We start from the raw sequence: 18612 nt of genomic DNA, 5'->3' as shown, positions 1-18612 counted from the left end.
TATTAAATAAAGATTAAGCCTGACCATGCTGAACCCAACAAGGTTATGCAGGATTTCAATGGTCCCTAGGAGGTTAGGGTTACCATGCTGAACCCATCAAGGTTCATGCAGGATTCAATGGTCCCTACGGGGTTAGGGTTACCATGCTTGGTTTATGCAGGATTCAATGGTCCCTAGGGGGTTAGGGTTACCATGCTGAACCCAACAAGGTTATGCAGGATTCAATGGTCCCTACGGGGTTGGGGTTACCATGCTGAACCCAACAAGGTTATGCAGGATTTCAATGGTCCCTAGGGATTTAGGGGGACTCTTTAAACTATGCTTTAGAAACTATATCCAGGTTTTCATGAAGTAGCAAAAGACAAAATGTGCCCAAATAATATATATGAAAAAATAGAATAAAAAAAACACGACAGCAAAAACCTTTGAAACTATTTTGGTGTTCACGTTGTACCGCTTGTTGTTTCTCTGCCCAAACAGTGGATCTGCATTCCTTTTGCTCTGACCAACGAAGCAGTGGAGCCAATCGGACTGACCTCTACAAGGTGGCTGGGTACCTGGGATCCGTCCTTTGCTGGAGTGTGGGTTGATTCGGCCCTGCTCCTTGTAAGTCTTAGAGGTTGTGAAGTCCTTGGCTCAGACCCAATGAGCTCTCAGTTCTGTTAAAGACCACGGTCCTAGTGATGTCCAGAGAGTGTTGTAAGTTTACTGCAAGCACAGTGTCCAAGTATAGCTGGACCGTATGAGCGTATTTGTCAAGAAATTGTTACATGGCCCTTGTATTTATTATCTGCTGCCCTCTATAGCTCTAGAAAACATTAAGTATATCTCATACCACTGCAGAACGGACTTCACAATGACATTCTATTTTGGTGACTTAAATGTCAAGACAAATTTCTTGACTGACAAAAGTTGTTATTGCTGTAGAATATTGAAGTAGTGGGCAGTTTTGATCCAGCAGATGTTGATTGAAATGTTCTGCATGATCACCAGTGCCAGGTTCAGACAGGCATACCAGCATTGCTTTGAACCAAACCATCCCTGAGATTTGATTTAAGTCGATGAAGAGTCCGTCGTTAAACAATCAGGAGCTGCTGTTGACCGTTCAGACTGCGTTTTGCGTTGCCCCCTCCAGTCTCACCCGTCGAGTGATTGTCCCGATCCTCTCTCGACAGATATTCGGAGGGATCCCCTGGCAGGTGTATTTCCAACGGGTGCTCTCCTCCAAGACGGCCGAGCGGGCCCAGGCCTTGTCCTTCGTCGCGGCCATTGGCTGCATCCTGATGGCCATCCCTTCTATTCTCATTGGTGCTATCGGAGCCAGCACAAGTAGGCCAGACGTAGCCTCTGTTCTTCCCCCCCCCCACAAAAAAAGTAGTCCTTGCTCTCTTACCAACGTTTTCAGAAAGGGGTGGTACATTTTTAGTATCCAACTCACAAACTTCTGAATGTGATTACTCATCAGGGGCCGTGTCTTCAGCAGGGCATTTTAATCATTTTGGGGGGTTTTGTTCAAATTTTAGACACTAAACACATATTTGAGGCGGTATTTGTCCACATGATAGAGGTGTATTCAGTTTTATTGATCAGTTCGTTTTGCAAGTGTTCTCCAGATGGACCGAGTGTTACAAAAATGCAGCATTTATCCACTGGAATGCTAGAAGGAAAAATATGTTTGAAGACCACCGTTTGTGTGAATAACTGAGATTTGACTGGATGTGCTGCATACTCCAGTATTTGTCAGCCAAGATTGGGTACACTGTGACGGCAGAGGTTGGTAGTCCTTGGTATGTGAAGGACCCAACACGATGCCCTCTTATATCTGCTCACAAGTAGTATGAAGATAAATCTTGGCGTGTTGGCCATGGATACACGTAGCCGTGCAATGTCAAGCCCAGTAAGTAAGTTTCCCTTCTTCCTCAGGCTGGAACGCCACCACTCTCAACCTGGAGGTGACTGACCCTTACAACCAGACCAGCCTCTTGCTGCCCTTGGTCATTCAGTATCTCACCCCGCAGGTGGTCTCCTTCATCGGTCTCGGGGCCGTGTCGGCGGCCGTCATGTCGTCGGCCGATTCTTCCATCCTGTCCGCCAGCTCCATGTTCACCCGCAACATCTACAAGCTAGTCTTCCGCCAGAAGGTACACCAAGACAGGTCCAACAGTACCAAGGCGGGGTGCACGCAAACAGAGGCAGGGATCAGCTTTTGGGGGAGGGGAGTGTGTCAGGCTTAAATCGTGCAGGGATCAGTGTTTACTGTCTGTTTACACAGAGGCTAATGTGTGGAGGTGGTGAAGTTTAGTGACAGGGTCATTTCTCCTGCGCGCTTCAGCGTTTTATTCTGTATTTCTTGTTTGTGTTTTTTCCCACAGGCTGGTGAAATTGAGCTGTTGTGGGTGATGCGCATCGGTATCATCGCTGTGGGTATTGTGGCAACAATACTAGGTCTCATCATCACCTCCGTCTACGACCTTTGGTTCCTCTGTTCTGATTTTGTTTATGTCGTGTTGTTCCCGCAGCTCTTCTGCGTGGTGTATTTCTCCAAGTGCAATACGTATGGCTCTTTTCTGGGCTACATAATAGCTCTCATATTACGCCTGGGAGGGGGTGACGGCGTGCTAGGTATACCCCCGTTCATCAAGTATCCTTATTACAGCGCCGAGAGCGGACAGCTGTTCCCTTTCAAGACGTTAGCCATGCTGGTCTCGCTGTTGACGGTCGTGCTGGTGTCGTACCTCCTGGACTGGCTCTTCCGAAGCGAGACTGTCCCCAAGAGGTTTGATGTCTTCCGGTGTGTGGTGAACCTGCCGGCGGGCGAGGACCAGGAGAAGTACGACAACGTGGATGGAGAGAAGCTGCAGCTGCGCAAGCTGGACCCCATGGGCCTTCCGGCGGCCGAGGGTACCACGTCGGTCACACCGCTACAGCGGGAGAAGCTGCTGGACATCACGCGGGGGATCATGCCCGAGTCGGCCTCCATGGAGCCGCTGAAGGAGGACGAGGCGTCCAGCCCCTCCGATGAAGACCGGCCTCTGGCCAACCAAGAGCAATAGTGCCCCCTCCCCAGCTGTAATGATCTGGGATCGTATTATGCAATATGTTTCAATATTGCACAAGAGCGTCTCAAAAGTTGGGCTGCTGGAACACATTTCCAGAACATCACTGTTTCCAATCTGGGACGCCCGCCGTTCCAATGGGAACAACGTTTGTTCCCATGTGGGAACAGTGGTCATTGCTTTTACCGTAATTACTTTGGGGTCTGCCTGTTTCATTTAGGAATACAGCAAACTCTCCAAAGGAATTCGCACTGTTCCCAAACGGCACATTCCCTCAGGAGCAGGAACTTCCAAATGTCGATAAGTTCCCCTTCCAAAGTTTGAGACGTTCCCGTAGTGTTGGCCAATTTCAATCCTCACAATGCAATATCAGTTTAGTGGTCAAGATGCAAAGGCCCCAACCACGTGTGACGTCATCTGACAAAATCAGTCCCAGGAAAACTGTACAATTTCTTCTAATTGGTATGTGTAGTTGTAGAGAGCTGTGAGATCTCTCGTTTACTGTTAGACACGGGGTGTTGATTCTACCTGAAAAAACAGACGTTATTGGGTGATTTAGAACCTCTTTTCCAAGAATTGTTTTATCTTGGCACCTGTTTTTTAAGGTGATATGAAATTTGTTCTGTGAAAAAAAATCTCTCCCCACATTCCTTCCAGTTGTACAGATAAAGTGGGATTTATCTCGCTGAATTTCCTCCTTGTCATGAGAAGTTGAAATTTCCTATCAGGTTCGTGATGTACATATCCCGTTGTGTTGTATGCTCTTGTACTCGGTCAAGTCGAGTCTCCAGTTTGTAGAACAAGTTTTAAAATGGAAAAAACAATGGGGGGGGGAATGCGATTGGAATCATTTTGTCTGGAATAAGTTGCCCTTTTCCACTTTAAAAATGTTCACATTTCTAACACATTTTTTCAGATGAACACACCATTTTCCGGCACTTTTCCTTACCCATATGAAATGTCCTTACAACCTTCAAAATACGGTTTTCAAATTTCAAGAGAAAATGTTTCCAGTGAAGACAAAATGTTTCCAATCACCTTCTGTAGATTTAAAAAATGGTTGAACATATTGGATGAGAATAGACCAGGCAAGTGTTATGGATAGAAAGCGTGGAATTGCTCGAACAAAAATTACCATCAAGTTGCAAAACCCAACTTGTGTGAAATTTTGCCGACACTTCCCAAATGTGACATCCAATGTAGTCTATGTGGATTTGCTGAGTTATAAGAAATTGGGGAAAACTGATAAGTAGTGACTGAGTGTTTTCAACGTTAAACAAGATCCGGCAGTTTTCCCAACAGATAAAAGCAATAGTTGGCCCTTGAATCTTTGTGGGGGCTAGTCAAATATATATTTGCAAGACCAGATGAATATTTTACTATGTCCCTTTCTTTCTCTCTCTATCCGCCTTCTTGCGGTGGATTTTTGTTTTCATGACGGAAACCAAGCTGGCTTTCACTGAGGCACGATGGTTGAGTTCGTGCTCAACGAGTGTAATTGGCAATATCTGAATTAGAGTAGAGTGTAAATGTGGTTGAATGTACGAGGAGTATGCATGTATGGCGGGTTCGTTCGTACCCTTCAGAGTGGGTTTTTGAATTTGTGAAACTTTGATCTATCAACCCGTCCCCCTCCAGCCATTATGTTACAGGAAAGTGTGAACAGGCCTTTAGAATACCCATAGTAACAGATGAATATGTCACATGTTAAAAGTTAAGGTGAATGTTTTGTTTGTTTGTTTGTTTTGTTTGTTCGTTTTTTTATGAAAAATCCATGATAGTGTGTACATCGCAAACTGTTTTGTTCAATCTGTCGGTATCTGTTCTTGTTTGTGCGTGACTTATTGTCAACCTGAAAGTGGCAGTTTGAAAAAAAAATGACAGGACTTCGCCGCTACATTGCCAAGGCATCTTTGCGCGTCATCGTTACAGGTTGAGAAAATAATGCAAAATGCCTTTTGCTGAAACGAAAACACCGTTTGAGAAAAGTACTTTGGGCTGGCGTGTCCGTTTTCATATTTTCGGTGCTGTTCAGAGCCTGGACGTGGACCAACAAAGGGCATAATTTTCCTTTGGCCGGAACTGCACTTCGCTGGTTCACAAATGACTATGAAATACACGCTTTACGGTCGCGTCGCTACCAGCAAAACGAACATTCCCGACTAACCTAGTTCTTTTCAACCAATTAGGGGATGCTTCTGCTCAAGGGAGACACTGTAACTCAGTCCAACTAGTGCATCATATTTTTATAACTCAAGATATTCACGTGCGTTTTGCAAACGATGACCAGTTTTCCTCTACAAAACTTGAATATATGCAAGGGTTGTGGAAAAATAGTAAATTTACTTGAAATAGAATTTTCTTTCAGTTGTTTTAGTTAGGCACAGGTTTTCACAGACTGTTTTGAAGACAGTGCCCACAAGTTAATGGGTGTCGCAAGTTGCCTCCCCTTCCTTCTAAAGAACAAGAGAAAGAAATGAACAGAGATGAAAGGGGATAACAATCACCAGTTTGCTTATAAGAAAACGACACTTCGCGGAAAATTCTTGGCGACATCCAAGCACCCGTTTAGTATTCAGTGACCAGCAGGATTATATTACCATGAAAAGCCACGCCCACTGTTTGTCTGGCATATCTACGGCTGCTGTCAGGACTCCTTGGCCATCGACAAATAAGTACCTTGGCCATTGACAAGCATGTATGTAACATTAACAGGAGCACATTAACTGTGGACAGTCAAATAAATTTATTTTTTTGAAGCACCAAAATAATCCTAATCAGAGAGGAATTTGTGTATATTTGTGATCAATCAGTTTCACTTTTTACCATTCAATATACATTCCCATTTTACTTAACGCATAGTTGTTTTTAAATACACTCTAAATTAGTATTATTAAATGCACATATAAATTGTTGTTTGCGTTTAGTTCAGTGACTGGTGTTTTTGTTCTTCAGTGTGGTATGGTGTCTGAGTTCGTAATTTAGAGCGAGTCCAGCATTAATGCGATTTTGTTTTGCTCCCTTCCCACAGTGAACCTTTTGAAAAATTCAGTTTCAAAGAAATAACAATGTTGGTTATCAGTTTATCTGCAAATCCATTGTACATACCCTGCTTATTAAAGTAAATTTGTTGTTTGTTTTGTTGCCTGAACAGTTTGGCCCTGAGGGAAGTTAAGAAAATCTCCATGTATCAGTATCGTTGAAGCATGTCTGATCATTTGTATTTCTGCCCTTTAAATCGCCTTGCAGTATTCTTGGTAAAATGACCGTTTTTTCTCACTTGAATGAAGAAGCATTGAATGATACTTACGGTCGGAGTTGCTCTGTTGCTTTTAGTGAGCCAGCTCGGTCATGTAACGGCGTATGCCCAAACGGAAGCGCGTCCGAGGTATTCGGGAACAGCAGTGCGCATTAGAGCTGTGCCCTATCAGCATGGCACACTCGGACGCGCTTCATTTTGAGTAGGTCTATAAGCTGTTGGAATACTGAGCACACTCATTGAACTGGCTCATTTTGCTGATTTGTCTTCCGAGCAGCTTTGTCAGCCAGCCTGCAATTTTTTTATTTAGTTTTTTTTTCACAAGTTCAGGAAAACTCAACTTGAATAAAGGCTATGTACGGGGCTCAGGAAGTGCCACCTGAATTGTTGAGATCCTGACAGTTTTTCTCGGGTTGTTAGAATGACGACATCGTACACAAGATGTCGACTTCCTGGGATAATTTATCAAGGGGATGACGACATCGTAATTGTGCAATACATTTTAGTGCACTGAGCTCTAAAAGTGCCATTTTACGTGTCTAGATCCTGACATATTTTACCTCAGGCTGTCGACGCCCAACTTTAACGATGTCTTCATCCTGTGATGAATTACATTGGGATGTCGACATCTTGCCAGTATTATGTCATCATCCGGAGAAAAGTGTCAAGATCTCAACAAATCAGATGGCATTTCCAGAACCCCGTAGTTGTGCGCTGTAAAAACGCTGGAAAAATTTTGCCCAACGTTTGGTACCAGGTAAATCGCTTAACTGTTGGGCGAAAGGAGCAACCGTTGGGTCAAGAGACAAGTTTGCCAATAAATCAGGAGAGAATGAACGCGGTTGGGTAATCTGTTTGCCGGACAGTCAGGCGATTCACCTGGTACCCGACATTGGGCAAAAACTGCCCAGCGTTTTTACAGTGAGTACCTGTAATAACTTCAGGGGGAAAAAACGCAGCCGGCGTAGTTTGTGTGATGGCGACCAGCTGCATTCAGAACTGTACATATGAAATAAATATTCAGAGTTATAAAGGGAAAATATTAATCAACTTGTGTCAAAATAGAATTCAGAAATATATGTTAGTAATTTTGTTGTATGACGAAGGCCAATAATTTTATTCGGGCTGTGCACTCTTATTCTGTCTTTGAATGCTATAGCAAAGGACCGGCTGTATGGAATAGACCTATCGGGGTGGCTCTGTGCATATTTGTGACCCACTCTGCGAAAAAGGGTATTAAGGGACACTGTGCTTTTTCACACCTTGGGCTTTCGTAAGTGGACAGGGTGATTTTTACTTCTTGGTTCATTGGTATCTATCATGTCAATACTTTCACGATACCAGAAACCTAACTGTTGCTGTGGGTATTAAGAGACTTCCTTCTTGGCTGATTTCTTTTTCCGCTTCCTGTGTTTAAAGAGCTTTAATCTCTGGAATCAATTCTGTTAACGTGTATGATATGATTATGCACAAATCACTGTATCTCCAGATTACAAAATGCCACAGGGTTCAAACCTACTCCAAATTATAGCTTATAATGTGACCGATTCAAATGTGTCTGTAACTCAGTTTGAAAAAAAATGCCCCCTAATACCCATTTTAGTGGAGCTGGTCACGTTTATATTAGTCCATGCCTGTAATGGTGCCTCATCCAAAGTTAGCATGCTTCACGGGTTATTATGGTATGTTCTCCCATCTGTCTTGAGACGCCAACCCTCGGCGATGCGCCTCATAAGTTTAAATGCAGACCAACCCTGGCTTTTTTTAGCAGAAATAACTCACTTCTATACCTAGCCCCCACCGTAGTGTCATATTCCTTCACGTTGCCTGCCATTCCCTGTTAGTTTTGGTCATCCTGGAAACGTTGAAAAACCAAGAGGACTTTGTGTATTTGCGATACAAAAGCCATTTAAAAATGCACAAAGTGCATGATAATAACCTGGCTTAAATGTAATAAATGTTTATGGTGGGTGATGATTAAAAACCAATGCCACATTCAGGAAATGCACGCCACTCATTATGCGCTACGCTAGTCATGCATGACTTTGGCCAACAAAGTCAGTACATGTATCGCGTGGTGTAAAAAGCGTGCTTGATGCATCGTTGGGGGCGGGCGATAAACCTCGCGCCGCGACGGGAAACTTGTAGTGGCATGCTCGCTTCAAGCACCTGCGGTGCAGCCTGGAATGACACACAGAAAATATGCAGAAAAGATAGATCAAGTTCTGTTAGTGAGCTTGCAGAAATCTTAATCCATCGACGTTTTTCGAACAGCAGTGCGGCGTATAACGCTGTATGCACAGACTGGTTGACGCGTTTCCATCGTGCCGCCTTTGGCAATCTGGGTGTGCGGCGGAAACTAGTAAAGTATTGCTCGGTGAAGCACTTCGTGGCGAGCCGCCAAGGGAACTCATTTATTAACACAACGGAGGTTTCTGCCCAAAAATAGCGAATGCAAGTTGACAAACAATATAAACGGTGTTTTTGACGTAAAAGGGTTTGTTGAGCTAAGAGAAACATTTCGTTGAGACAAAAAGACAACGGGGTGAAAAATTCAGGGTCGCGCCGTGAAAATAGGGTTTGTTTGGTAACCAAATCGAAGAAGAACTTGTTTGGCCTAATCTCATCATCTCACTATCACAACCCCACTTCTGTTTTCTTCAGAGAAATCACCCCCTTGCCATAAAGAATCGTTACCTCGTTTAATCTACGTCAAGAAATCGTTGAAGTTGGTCCAATCAGAACAAAATAAAAACAATGCCCCTTAAACCTTTTCCAAATCTCCCTTTTCTTCTCCTTCTCGGACTTTGATGTCGAAGAATTTTTGATGCAGTGTTTTTCAGTGAGACATTGGCCCAGCAGCCTGCCTTAGGGCGAGTCCAGCATTAATGCGATATTGTTTTGCTCCCTTCCCACAATGAACCTTTTGAAAAATTCAGTTTCAAAGAAATAGCAATGTTGGTTATCAGTTTATCTGCAAATCCATTGTTTTGCCTGAACAGTTTGGCCCTGAGGGAAATTAAGAAAATCTCCATGTGTCAATATCGTTGAAGCATGTCTGACCTTTTGTATTTCTGCCCTTTAAATCGCCTTGCAGTACTCTTAGTAAAATGACCATTTTTCTCACTTGAATGAAGAAGCATTGAATGATACTTACGGTCGGAGTTGCTCTGTTGCTTTTAGTGAGCCAGCTCGGTCTTGTAACGGCGCATGCCCAAACGGAAGCACGTCAGAGGTATTCGGGAACAGCAGTGCGCATTGGAGCTGTGCCCTATCAGCGTGGCACACTCGGACGCGCTTCATTTTGAGTAGGTCTATAAGCTGTTGGAATACTGAGCACACTCATTGAAATGGCTCATTTTGTTGCTTTGTCTTCCGAGCAAATTTTTCAGCCTGCCTGCATTTTTTTTATTTATTTTTTTCCCACAAGTTCAGGAAACTCGACTTGAATAAAAGCTATGTACGGGGCTCAGGAAGTGCCATCTGACTTGTTGAGATCCTGACAGTTTTTCTCGGGATGTTAGAATGACGACATCGTACACACAAGATTTAGACTTCCTGAGATAATTTATCAAGGGGATGACGACATCGTAATTGTGCAATACATTTTAGTGCACTGAGCTCTAGAAGTGCCATTCTACGTGTCTAGATCCTGATTTTAGATTTTATCTCAGGATGTTGACACCCAACGTTTAGGATGTCTTCATCCTGTGATGAATTACATGGGGTTGTCGACATCTTGCCTGTATTATGTCATCATCCGGAGAAAAAAAGTCAGGATCTCAACAAATCAGATGGCACTTCCAGAAATCTGTAGTTGTGCGCTGTAAAAAGGCTGGACAATTTTTGCCCAACGTTTGGTACCAGGTAAATCGCTTAACTGTTGGGCGAAAGGAGCAACCGTTGGGTCAAGAGACAAGTTTGGCAATAAATCAGGAGAGAATCAACGCGGTTGGGTAATCTGTTTGCCCAACAGTCGGGTGATTCACCTGGTAGTAACCCGACATTGGGCAAAAACTGCCCAGCGTTTTTACAGCGAGTACCTGTAATAACTTAAGGGGAAAAAAACGCAGCCGGCCTAGTTTGTGTGATGGCGACCAGCTGTTTTCAGAACTGTACATATGAAATAAATATTCAGAGTTTTAAAGGGAAAATATTAATCAACTTGTGTCAAAAATAGAATTCAGAAATATATGTTAGTAATTTTGTTGTATGATGAAGGCCAATAATTTTATTCGGGCTCTGCACTCTTAGAAATGTCACTTTATTTAGCTGTCACGTTGAAAAAGATTAAAAATTTTCGCCCGTAGTCTATGCTGATCACTGGATGAAGTTGTTTTCCAAATAATATCAAGTGCTGGCGAATGTAACCAAATGTATTTTGGATTGATATATTAAACGCATTCGGTGTTTAGGAACTGGAATTCTTATATTTTTGGACCCGTTTAAACGGTATTCATGGTTTTCATTAGCAGGATGTAAAAGTAATGTTTGATTATATGATTGGTATTGCGTAAAAGTCACTCTTTTTAATTGCTGGTAGATACGGTGTTTGTTCGCAGAGTACAGTCAGAGGGTTCTGTCGGCATATGCAGCAAGGTATGAGACGGAGAGAACCCCCCTGCTTTGTGTTGGTCATTGTCTCGCAGGAATCTGGGGAATTCCTTTCAGACATGTTGGGGGGGATGTGTTAAGTAACAATAGTCTGGAATGTGTATAGGGATTGGACATGTTGGAGGCGGTACCCCTCGGTCTCATTTGTTGCTGGGTATATCTGTCGGTGTGTGTAGCTGAATCCTCATTAGATCTACTGGTTTTGACAGCGTTCATTGGTATCAGTATTAAACGAGTGAAAAAAGGACAATCCACATGGGAATTAACTCAAAACATTATTTTGCTGTAGAAAAATCAAAGAAAAATGGTCATTGAATGATCTGAAAATTTGACAGCTGGCCCTATTTTTGTAGCAGTCACCCTGTTAGCACCGGAGTGCTGGTCAGAGCAGCCACGTAACTATTTGCTCATAAGCCTGCTTACCGTGAAAAAAACCTGCCGATTAATGGGTTCTTGGAGTTTTTCCGCCTAGCAGTGTTACCCAGCTGTCTAATTTGCTATGCAAATCTTGTTTAAATCAGTTCAACTTATTGAATGATCCGGGCGACGTCATAAAGTTGCCAGACCTATACAGTCAAATAAAATGAACTTTCAGCTCACCGAATAACCGTTATACAAAACGAGGAATTCAAGAAAGGAAACGCTACCAGTTTCTTGTATGCCGTGGCTCCCATTTTAATATGGGTGCCATTTTTATTAAGCCCTGGTAGTCCTTCAGTGGTTTTATAACGACAGTAAGATGTTTTTATCACTTCATTGTTTCTGTTACATCTTCACTTGCAGGACACATTCATTTTAACTGACGCTCACTGCATTAAGTACGAATACGACAGAAAGTCAGAAACATTCCCGTCTTTTGTGCAACATTCCAAATGCATGTTACACTATAATGTAAAGGCGAAGGGTTTTCTTCGTTAATTGCCACTTAAATGTCTGTAACAGCTGCAAATTGGTACACATCGTGTAAGCTTTTGATGTATAAACAAAGTAAACTGGTACATGTCTCATAAGCTTAGATGTACAAAAAAGAAAAATAATAAAACAATAAATGTAATTTAATTGATGCAACGGGGTTTAGTTTTTATCTGTACTTTAATTCCGAAGAATAAAATTATACTGCATCATATTTTCCACAGCCAAATGGTAATCCCTTTGTCGGAAATGTCAGTGCAGGTACCACGCTAAATATACCATTTTCGCTTATTACCGGATAATTGGAACTCTGAAACAGTGAATATAATTAGTCATCACGTGAGTGCGAGTAGAACACGGAATAATGTGCGTGTGTGTCCCGTACGCTACGAGGCCGAAGGTCGAGTGGAGTACCGAAGTGTGACGTCATTGTGAACCGGAAAGTGCAGTGCAAACGAATGGAGTACGCGCGCGTGTTGGTTCACGCGCTGGTTCTCGCGCTAATGCCTTTTACACACTAATAATTGTGCACGTGGCGTATTCACTTCGGTACCCTATGCGGGACGCACACGCGTGATAACCAATTTATCTTCAAGCAAACTTGACGCGCAGTAAAGAAAGAAAAGGGGCCTATGCACGCTTCTCATAAAAAAGAAGAGAAAAGATATCATACCGCGTACAGCCGAAACAGTAACACCGATACCACAATTGTGCAATTTTGTCTAGGGGGCATGGGAAATATTTGTTTTTTTAACTTATTTCAGTAACAACAATAATGACAGGGCTTACACTATACTAAGAAACAAATTGTCAGAATTGTATGTACATTTGAACACGTTACAGTCAGCATGGGCAACTTATACACGCCACTTTTGACAGTCGTGCAGATGTGCGTTTGCTTTTAGCGTAAATATAGCACTATGCGTTGAGTTAGAACAGCGCATCACGCAGGGTTTGATGAACCGTGCAATACGGTCATGTATCACACTGTTTGTTACCATGGATGGACCAATCAGAACTGAAAATTCAAGTTATGTACACAGTGAAAGTGAATGAACTGTGGAATGGACGAAATTACCGCGTACAGGCATTAAGATCATGCTCAACCTCGTTCCCATGGCAACGATCTTGCTGCGCCAAGTTGGTTCCCACCATGCCCTGCGCGATCTGAGGAACGCGCACGCAGCCCATGGAGTCGAAGATGGGTCATGCTCGCCAGAAATTTACATGGCCGTCAATTGGCGCACTTTTAAAGTGGGTGGGAGGAGGGGAGTCATATCGTTTGTAAATTGTGAGCCCCCCTCCCTTCCGAACGCCCAATAAAATTATATGGATATACGTGTTCTGAATTCGATAAAGATCAGTTTGAAATGAAATAAAAATTGCAAAAGCGTTTGCGTAAAGAATGATGCAAGTGATCAGTAATTGCCTTGGATCGCACCACAGAGCATCTGGAATCCAACATTTCCCTGGGCCCTATAAAACGGGTCCAGAGCCCGCGCATTTAAGCGACAAGGCAGAAAAATGTTACTCGATTTTTCGACTATTTAACCATACAGTTTAGGTAATTTGGGACGCTCTGTTTTTTACAAGGTTAGAATCTCCTACGGTGTTTCGTTTCTGAGTTCACTGAGCAATTACTATCCCGAACATTTTGGGGTAGGCCTAAATCCCAAGGTTTTCTTTTACAAAACAAAGCGTCTGTGGTACCATTAATTCTCAGGCAACCCCTGCGACATATATAACCCAATTGTTGTATGGAATTGTGAACCCCCTCCCCATCAACTTCGGAATTTTATTTGAAAGAAAAGCTCCCCTGTATCTTACATCCTTTTTAATTAATCTAAATGCTTGCTTGAGCTCCCATCAGCAAACATCCTGATATTTCCAAGATACTCTGTTTTGCCAGATTAAAAGCCTGCAAGCCAAACAGTTCATTCTCCACATGCTTTATGTTGCGCGGTTCCTCGGTATGACAAAACAATGCACCATCATAAGGTATCGCTCCTTTTGCATAAATAGATATTTAGGCTTACAGTAAAATGATTTTTAGTCTGTGTACCGGGCTCAACTCAGCTGTATCTGAATGACTGAGAGCCAAAAAGTCAAAGGGTAAGTCCTGTACCACTGATCGAACTTAGTGACTTACAGATGTCCATTTCACATTCCAGCGCACGTAGACTTACCTGCTACATCAGTACGCTACGCAGGCTGTGGCAATACCCTGACACTATCCATGATATGCTGAAATAATGCAACAGCATGTGTTTATTTATAAAATACAGAATTTAAACAGGTGTTGGAATGGAGTCCTCTGTCTCTGTGCGAGGCCTGAAGTCATAAATACCATGAATTACTTAACACAACATCCCAAGGTAGATTTCATTCCAAAGATAAAGTCTCCTACATTTGAGATTATTCGTGTTTGTTATTTCATGTTCTCATAAAAAGACGTTTATTTACAAAGCACGATTAGAATGTTATGCTTGAGGGGTAAATTGATATACATGTACGTTATAAACCTAAAAACCCATTTGGGCAATATTGGAACATGGTAGAATATTTTCTAAAGGCCTATACTGGTGGAAGAAAAAGTAAAGGCACTTCGTTGATGGCATTTGTTTTGTTAGACATATCGGCCACAGAATGTCTGTGCTGTTTAAGCACATGAGATAATATGACTTGCTGCATGACCCTTTTTTTTTTAATGTTAAAATCCAAAATTGCAGTCTTTACTTTATTGCAGTAGTTAACTTAATTGTTGCATTCTTCACAGTTTAAATGATACCAGGCAAAATTCAATGTAATTATAAATATTTTAACCCTACTATTTTAGGCCTACGTCCAACAGCTGGAAACTCTAATTCATGTGTACTATGTAGTTGATTGGAGTCCCCTGTAGTCATAAGTGCCTTCCGATATTCTTGTCAGTGTTTTCACCGGTGAAGAAATGTCGCCGGACAGTTTTGTCAGTGGGATTAAAATTCATTAGCTTGGGAGGTTGACGTTTATGGTAATGCTGGAGCTCTGTCTGGTTATCGGGTGATGAATCCCCAACAATGTGCAATTTCAAAATACTCAATAATCTCAAAATAGGTAATTTTTCGATTTTAAATTCAGGCCCAAGAGATCATGATTGATAATCGCCTTTATTGACTCTAATATCACTCTAGTTTATAAAAAAAATACTTATCGGTGCCAGCGCGTTTCGAAAAGTTCTGTATCTCTTAAAAAAGTGTTGGGTATAACTTTTAAAATGGGCCAATTAACAGATATGAGTAAAGTGCTAGCAACAGAAATGTACCAAAGCCTTGCTGGATTTAATACCCTCTCTCCTCGACACGGAACTGCCTGGAGTCCCTTAACTATATCGAATTTTGTGGACACCTTTTGTCCGTCTATTTTAAGTCCACCTGTCAACACATAGTACATGCTAAAAAAAAATGGCCAGGATTTGTACAAATCATGAATTTTAGCTTTGCGGTCTGGCTATAGTAGACTTAGCTTGCGTGCAGTAGGCCTAACTGGGCCAACTGTCACCAACGTACGCCACATCAAGGGCAGTCGTGGCTGCGAACCACGTTGTGCTCAGTACCACTATTTGGAACACAGGCCTTAGAATTAAGGAAAACTGTCAATTATTAATCAATTTGTTGCTTAAAAAGTAGCTATCCTTATGCATTTCTAAATTCACCTGAGCTGTAGAAAATTCTTATTTGATTGCTTGATTTTCATTTTATAATTTGGGTAAGTTTCATAAAGTATGAAGCAGCCACTTGTGATTATTTCAACTCTTGTTAAGGAGATTTGGGAAGTATTTTTTACCTTTGGTGAGTGAGTCTAGTAGGAATTTTTAATGCATGTATTTTTTCTTCAGCGGCATGCTTTACACAAAGCCACGTCTGTAACTGTACAATGCCATCCAGCTACAGTATGCAGGTCATTTTGCTAAATCCCCAGTTGGCAATAAAAACCTACAGAATTGGTTTCCCATTCGTCCTTTGATTATTCTGGTACTGTGGAATCGATGAGGCAGAGCGGCCATTGGATGGCACTATACCCGCACCACGGCCTACTGTATGTTGATTGTACTGTCTGATTATTGGATAAACGAGGCCGGTACATATATCATATACCAAGAATGATACTTGGTGCTTGATGTACATTAGCCCAGGTGGAATACCTTGACCGTATTACGTTACGGAGGGAGTCCAGGATATAAATGGTGCAAAATCGGGCGAAAATTTTTATCACTAAAATTTTCAACACTTCTACCTTTTCGGAGGAGCCAATTTCACGTCTGTAACTCCTATGCGTCCTTATCCCCACAGCTGGTGGGTTAAGAAATTCAACACATCACCACCAAAGACAAGAAAAGGGAAAATATAGTCGGACGTAATGTTAATTTTTGCCATTGTTGTGGACTGTTTTCAGCCGTTCTCCCGTGCGGTTCGTACAGTGTCCGCGCGCAACTATTCGGCGTACGAGCCTTCCGAGCTGCGTACACGCACATCGAAAATACAGCGTGGCAGTTCTGACTGGAACCAGCGAAACTGAAGTCTAACCGACTCCACTCGTTTCGAAAACGCGCAAATAAAGCACTTTACTATATGGAATGTACACTTTTACAGGAGATTCAACCTGCTGTCTATACTACAGAAGGTAGCAGATAATCAACAAGAGAGATGGGAGTGTTTATTTCCTTTAACTTTGAGCATCCATAACAGACAATTTGTTTTGAACCCAGAAATTACGACATCCTACAAAATAAAATCTAACTGTAGAAACCACAAACATGTCTGCATACAAATGTAGAACCTGCAAAAATACAGCCTTAAATCTTCTACATTACACATACAGCCTACCCTATGAACAGGAAATGTCTGTCGCCAAGAAGACGGTTGCTAGAGAAACCCGGCAGATCACACATATTCAGCGGATACAGATGGTTATAGTTTCTGGGGCTAACTTTCAGTCATGGCAAACATAAGCTTCAGGTGACCCAGAATCAGGGAAGTCGTGCTCCATGCATTCTGGGAGCTCGTTGATATACATACAGTGCGCCTTGTTACAGAAGGACGGAGAAAAAGATCCAAATGGGATCCTGAGAATGATCTTATTTGCGTGACGAGAAATATGCACATATTGAAAATGACTACTTTACACTGTTTGTTTGCGGCTTGGGGGGGGGGTAACTTCATCTGTCCAGCTCAAAAAGGCTTCAGTCACTTTGAATCAGATGTACAGTGTACTTATACATGTATTCATGCATTCAAGCAATAAAGAGATTTGTACTTTGTAGTTCCTGGCAATGTGAGCTTGTGTAGTACTGATAAGCAATGTTTGGAAAATACGTAATTCATTACATCCTACATGTACATGTAGGGCCTACCTACACCATTTACAATGTATTAGTACTTGACCCAGAATTGTGGTCCATGGTAGCATGTCTCACTTCTAGTACTCACTTCTTCAAACAGTGACAACAATGTTAAGAGGCCGTTGACCAGACCAAACCAGCAGTAAGAAAACAAGCAGCTGGGTCTTCATATTCATCGAAATACTGGCAGGCATATACATGTATACATGTTCCTAAATGCTGAATGCTGACGCAAAGCTAAATTTAGCGACAGATGTCACTGTAACACTAAGTCTAATAACATCGTATCCATCCCTCTCCAGTTGCAGTATGAGTTTACATTCTGAGAAAAGTAATAGTTTCCAGTACACAAAACTACTAGCAACTTTTTAGGGTATTTAAAACACATGCATATGTACAAAAGGCAGGTTTGTGTGACAATGGATTGGTTGTGTGAGTTTTATACGGAGATAACTTCAAGTACATGTAACTTCAAGCACATGTACAGTAACATGCGAGAAGAAAAGTGTAGTCAGAAAGCAAGTAAAAACTGGAAAAAAAACGAAATGACAGAAACATCCTGCCTCATGACTGAAACAAAAAAATGCACCAAGAGATATACCATCAAGTGTGCAACTCTACAACACATGTAACGTGCAGGTTCAAGCCGTAAGCCACTGTCGTTACAAAGTGGCGAATGTTTCACAGTTTTCGTTTTTACTTCAATCCTAAGCAACTAGCACATTAAGTGTTTGCAGAAATATGAATTTAGCCCAAATGTTGGCTCTTATTAAAAATGTGCCAGCTGGAATCTTCACAATTGACATAGTTGCAAATCCGCAGTCAAGGAAGCACATACTTACCACTGGTATCTTTTTTTGCACTTGGTGTATTAGCCCAGTTTACTTTGATATCCCGGAGGAAAAAACACACAAAAAAGGACACATTAAATTCAAAATGCATGAAGAATGCAAACAACTGAAATCTCTATTAAGGCTCAGCTTTTAATACATGTACATGTATGTACTTTAACATATTCTGATATCTTCAGCAATCAACTTAAGAGGGTTCCTGGGGCTGTGGCAAACATTTGAACCATTCCTAACAAACTGAAACTTAATTTCTGGAATATGCCCACGTTGTTTAAGTTTTAAATCGCTGTTCAGTACATCTCTAACCGGTGATGACTCAACAGTGGGCAATCCTTATAGGATTCTAAGAGCCCCCTCAACAAAAAGAATCTATCCTGTGCTGCATTGTTTGGAAATTATTCAAGTCGGTTGCTCGCTTGTGAAAGACAAGCGGAGTTAACAGTTTTAGGGGCTAATATCATCCAAAATATACTGGGGTAACACATACACTAAGAGTGGCCGTGTAATTCGACCGCATTCCTGTTCACAAATTTGGTTTCC

At 42.0% G+C, this 18612-nt stretch overlaps 1 protein-coding gene across 4 annotated transcripts in view; it reads left to right on the top strand.

Annotated features, from left to right (window-relative positions):
• LOC110983358 (high-affinity choline transporter 1-like) overlaps positions 1-11992 on the top strand; it is a 49168-nt gene extending 37176 nt beyond the window's left edge. For all 4 annotated transcript variants that reach the window (XM_022242559.2, XM_022242557.2, XM_087144685.1 and 1 more), the window contains exons 7-10: positions 481-606; positions 1176-1329; positions 1924-2141; positions 2373-11992. In XM_022242559.2, the coding sequence (XP_022098251.2) occupies positions 481-606; positions 1176-1329; positions 1924-2141; positions 2373-3053 (1179 nt within the window). In that variant the 3' untranslated portion in view covers positions 3054-11992. The remainder of the gene's footprint in view (positions 1-480; positions 607-1175; positions 1330-1923; positions 2142-2372) is intronic.
• The last annotated feature ends 6620 nt before the right edge of the window (positions 11993-18612 follow it).

This window comes from Acanthaster planci, linkage group LG13 (assembly GCF_054643075.1).
Source record: "Acanthaster planci isolate LZ-2023a linkage group LG13, COTS_SCS, whole genome shotgun sequence".
Lineage (NCBI taxonomy): Eukaryota > Metazoa > Echinodermata > Asteroidea > Valvatida > Acanthasteridae > Acanthaster > Acanthaster planci.
The sequence above is the reverse complement of the archived record's forward strand: the minus strand, read 5'-3'. Positions and strand labels throughout refer to the sequence as shown.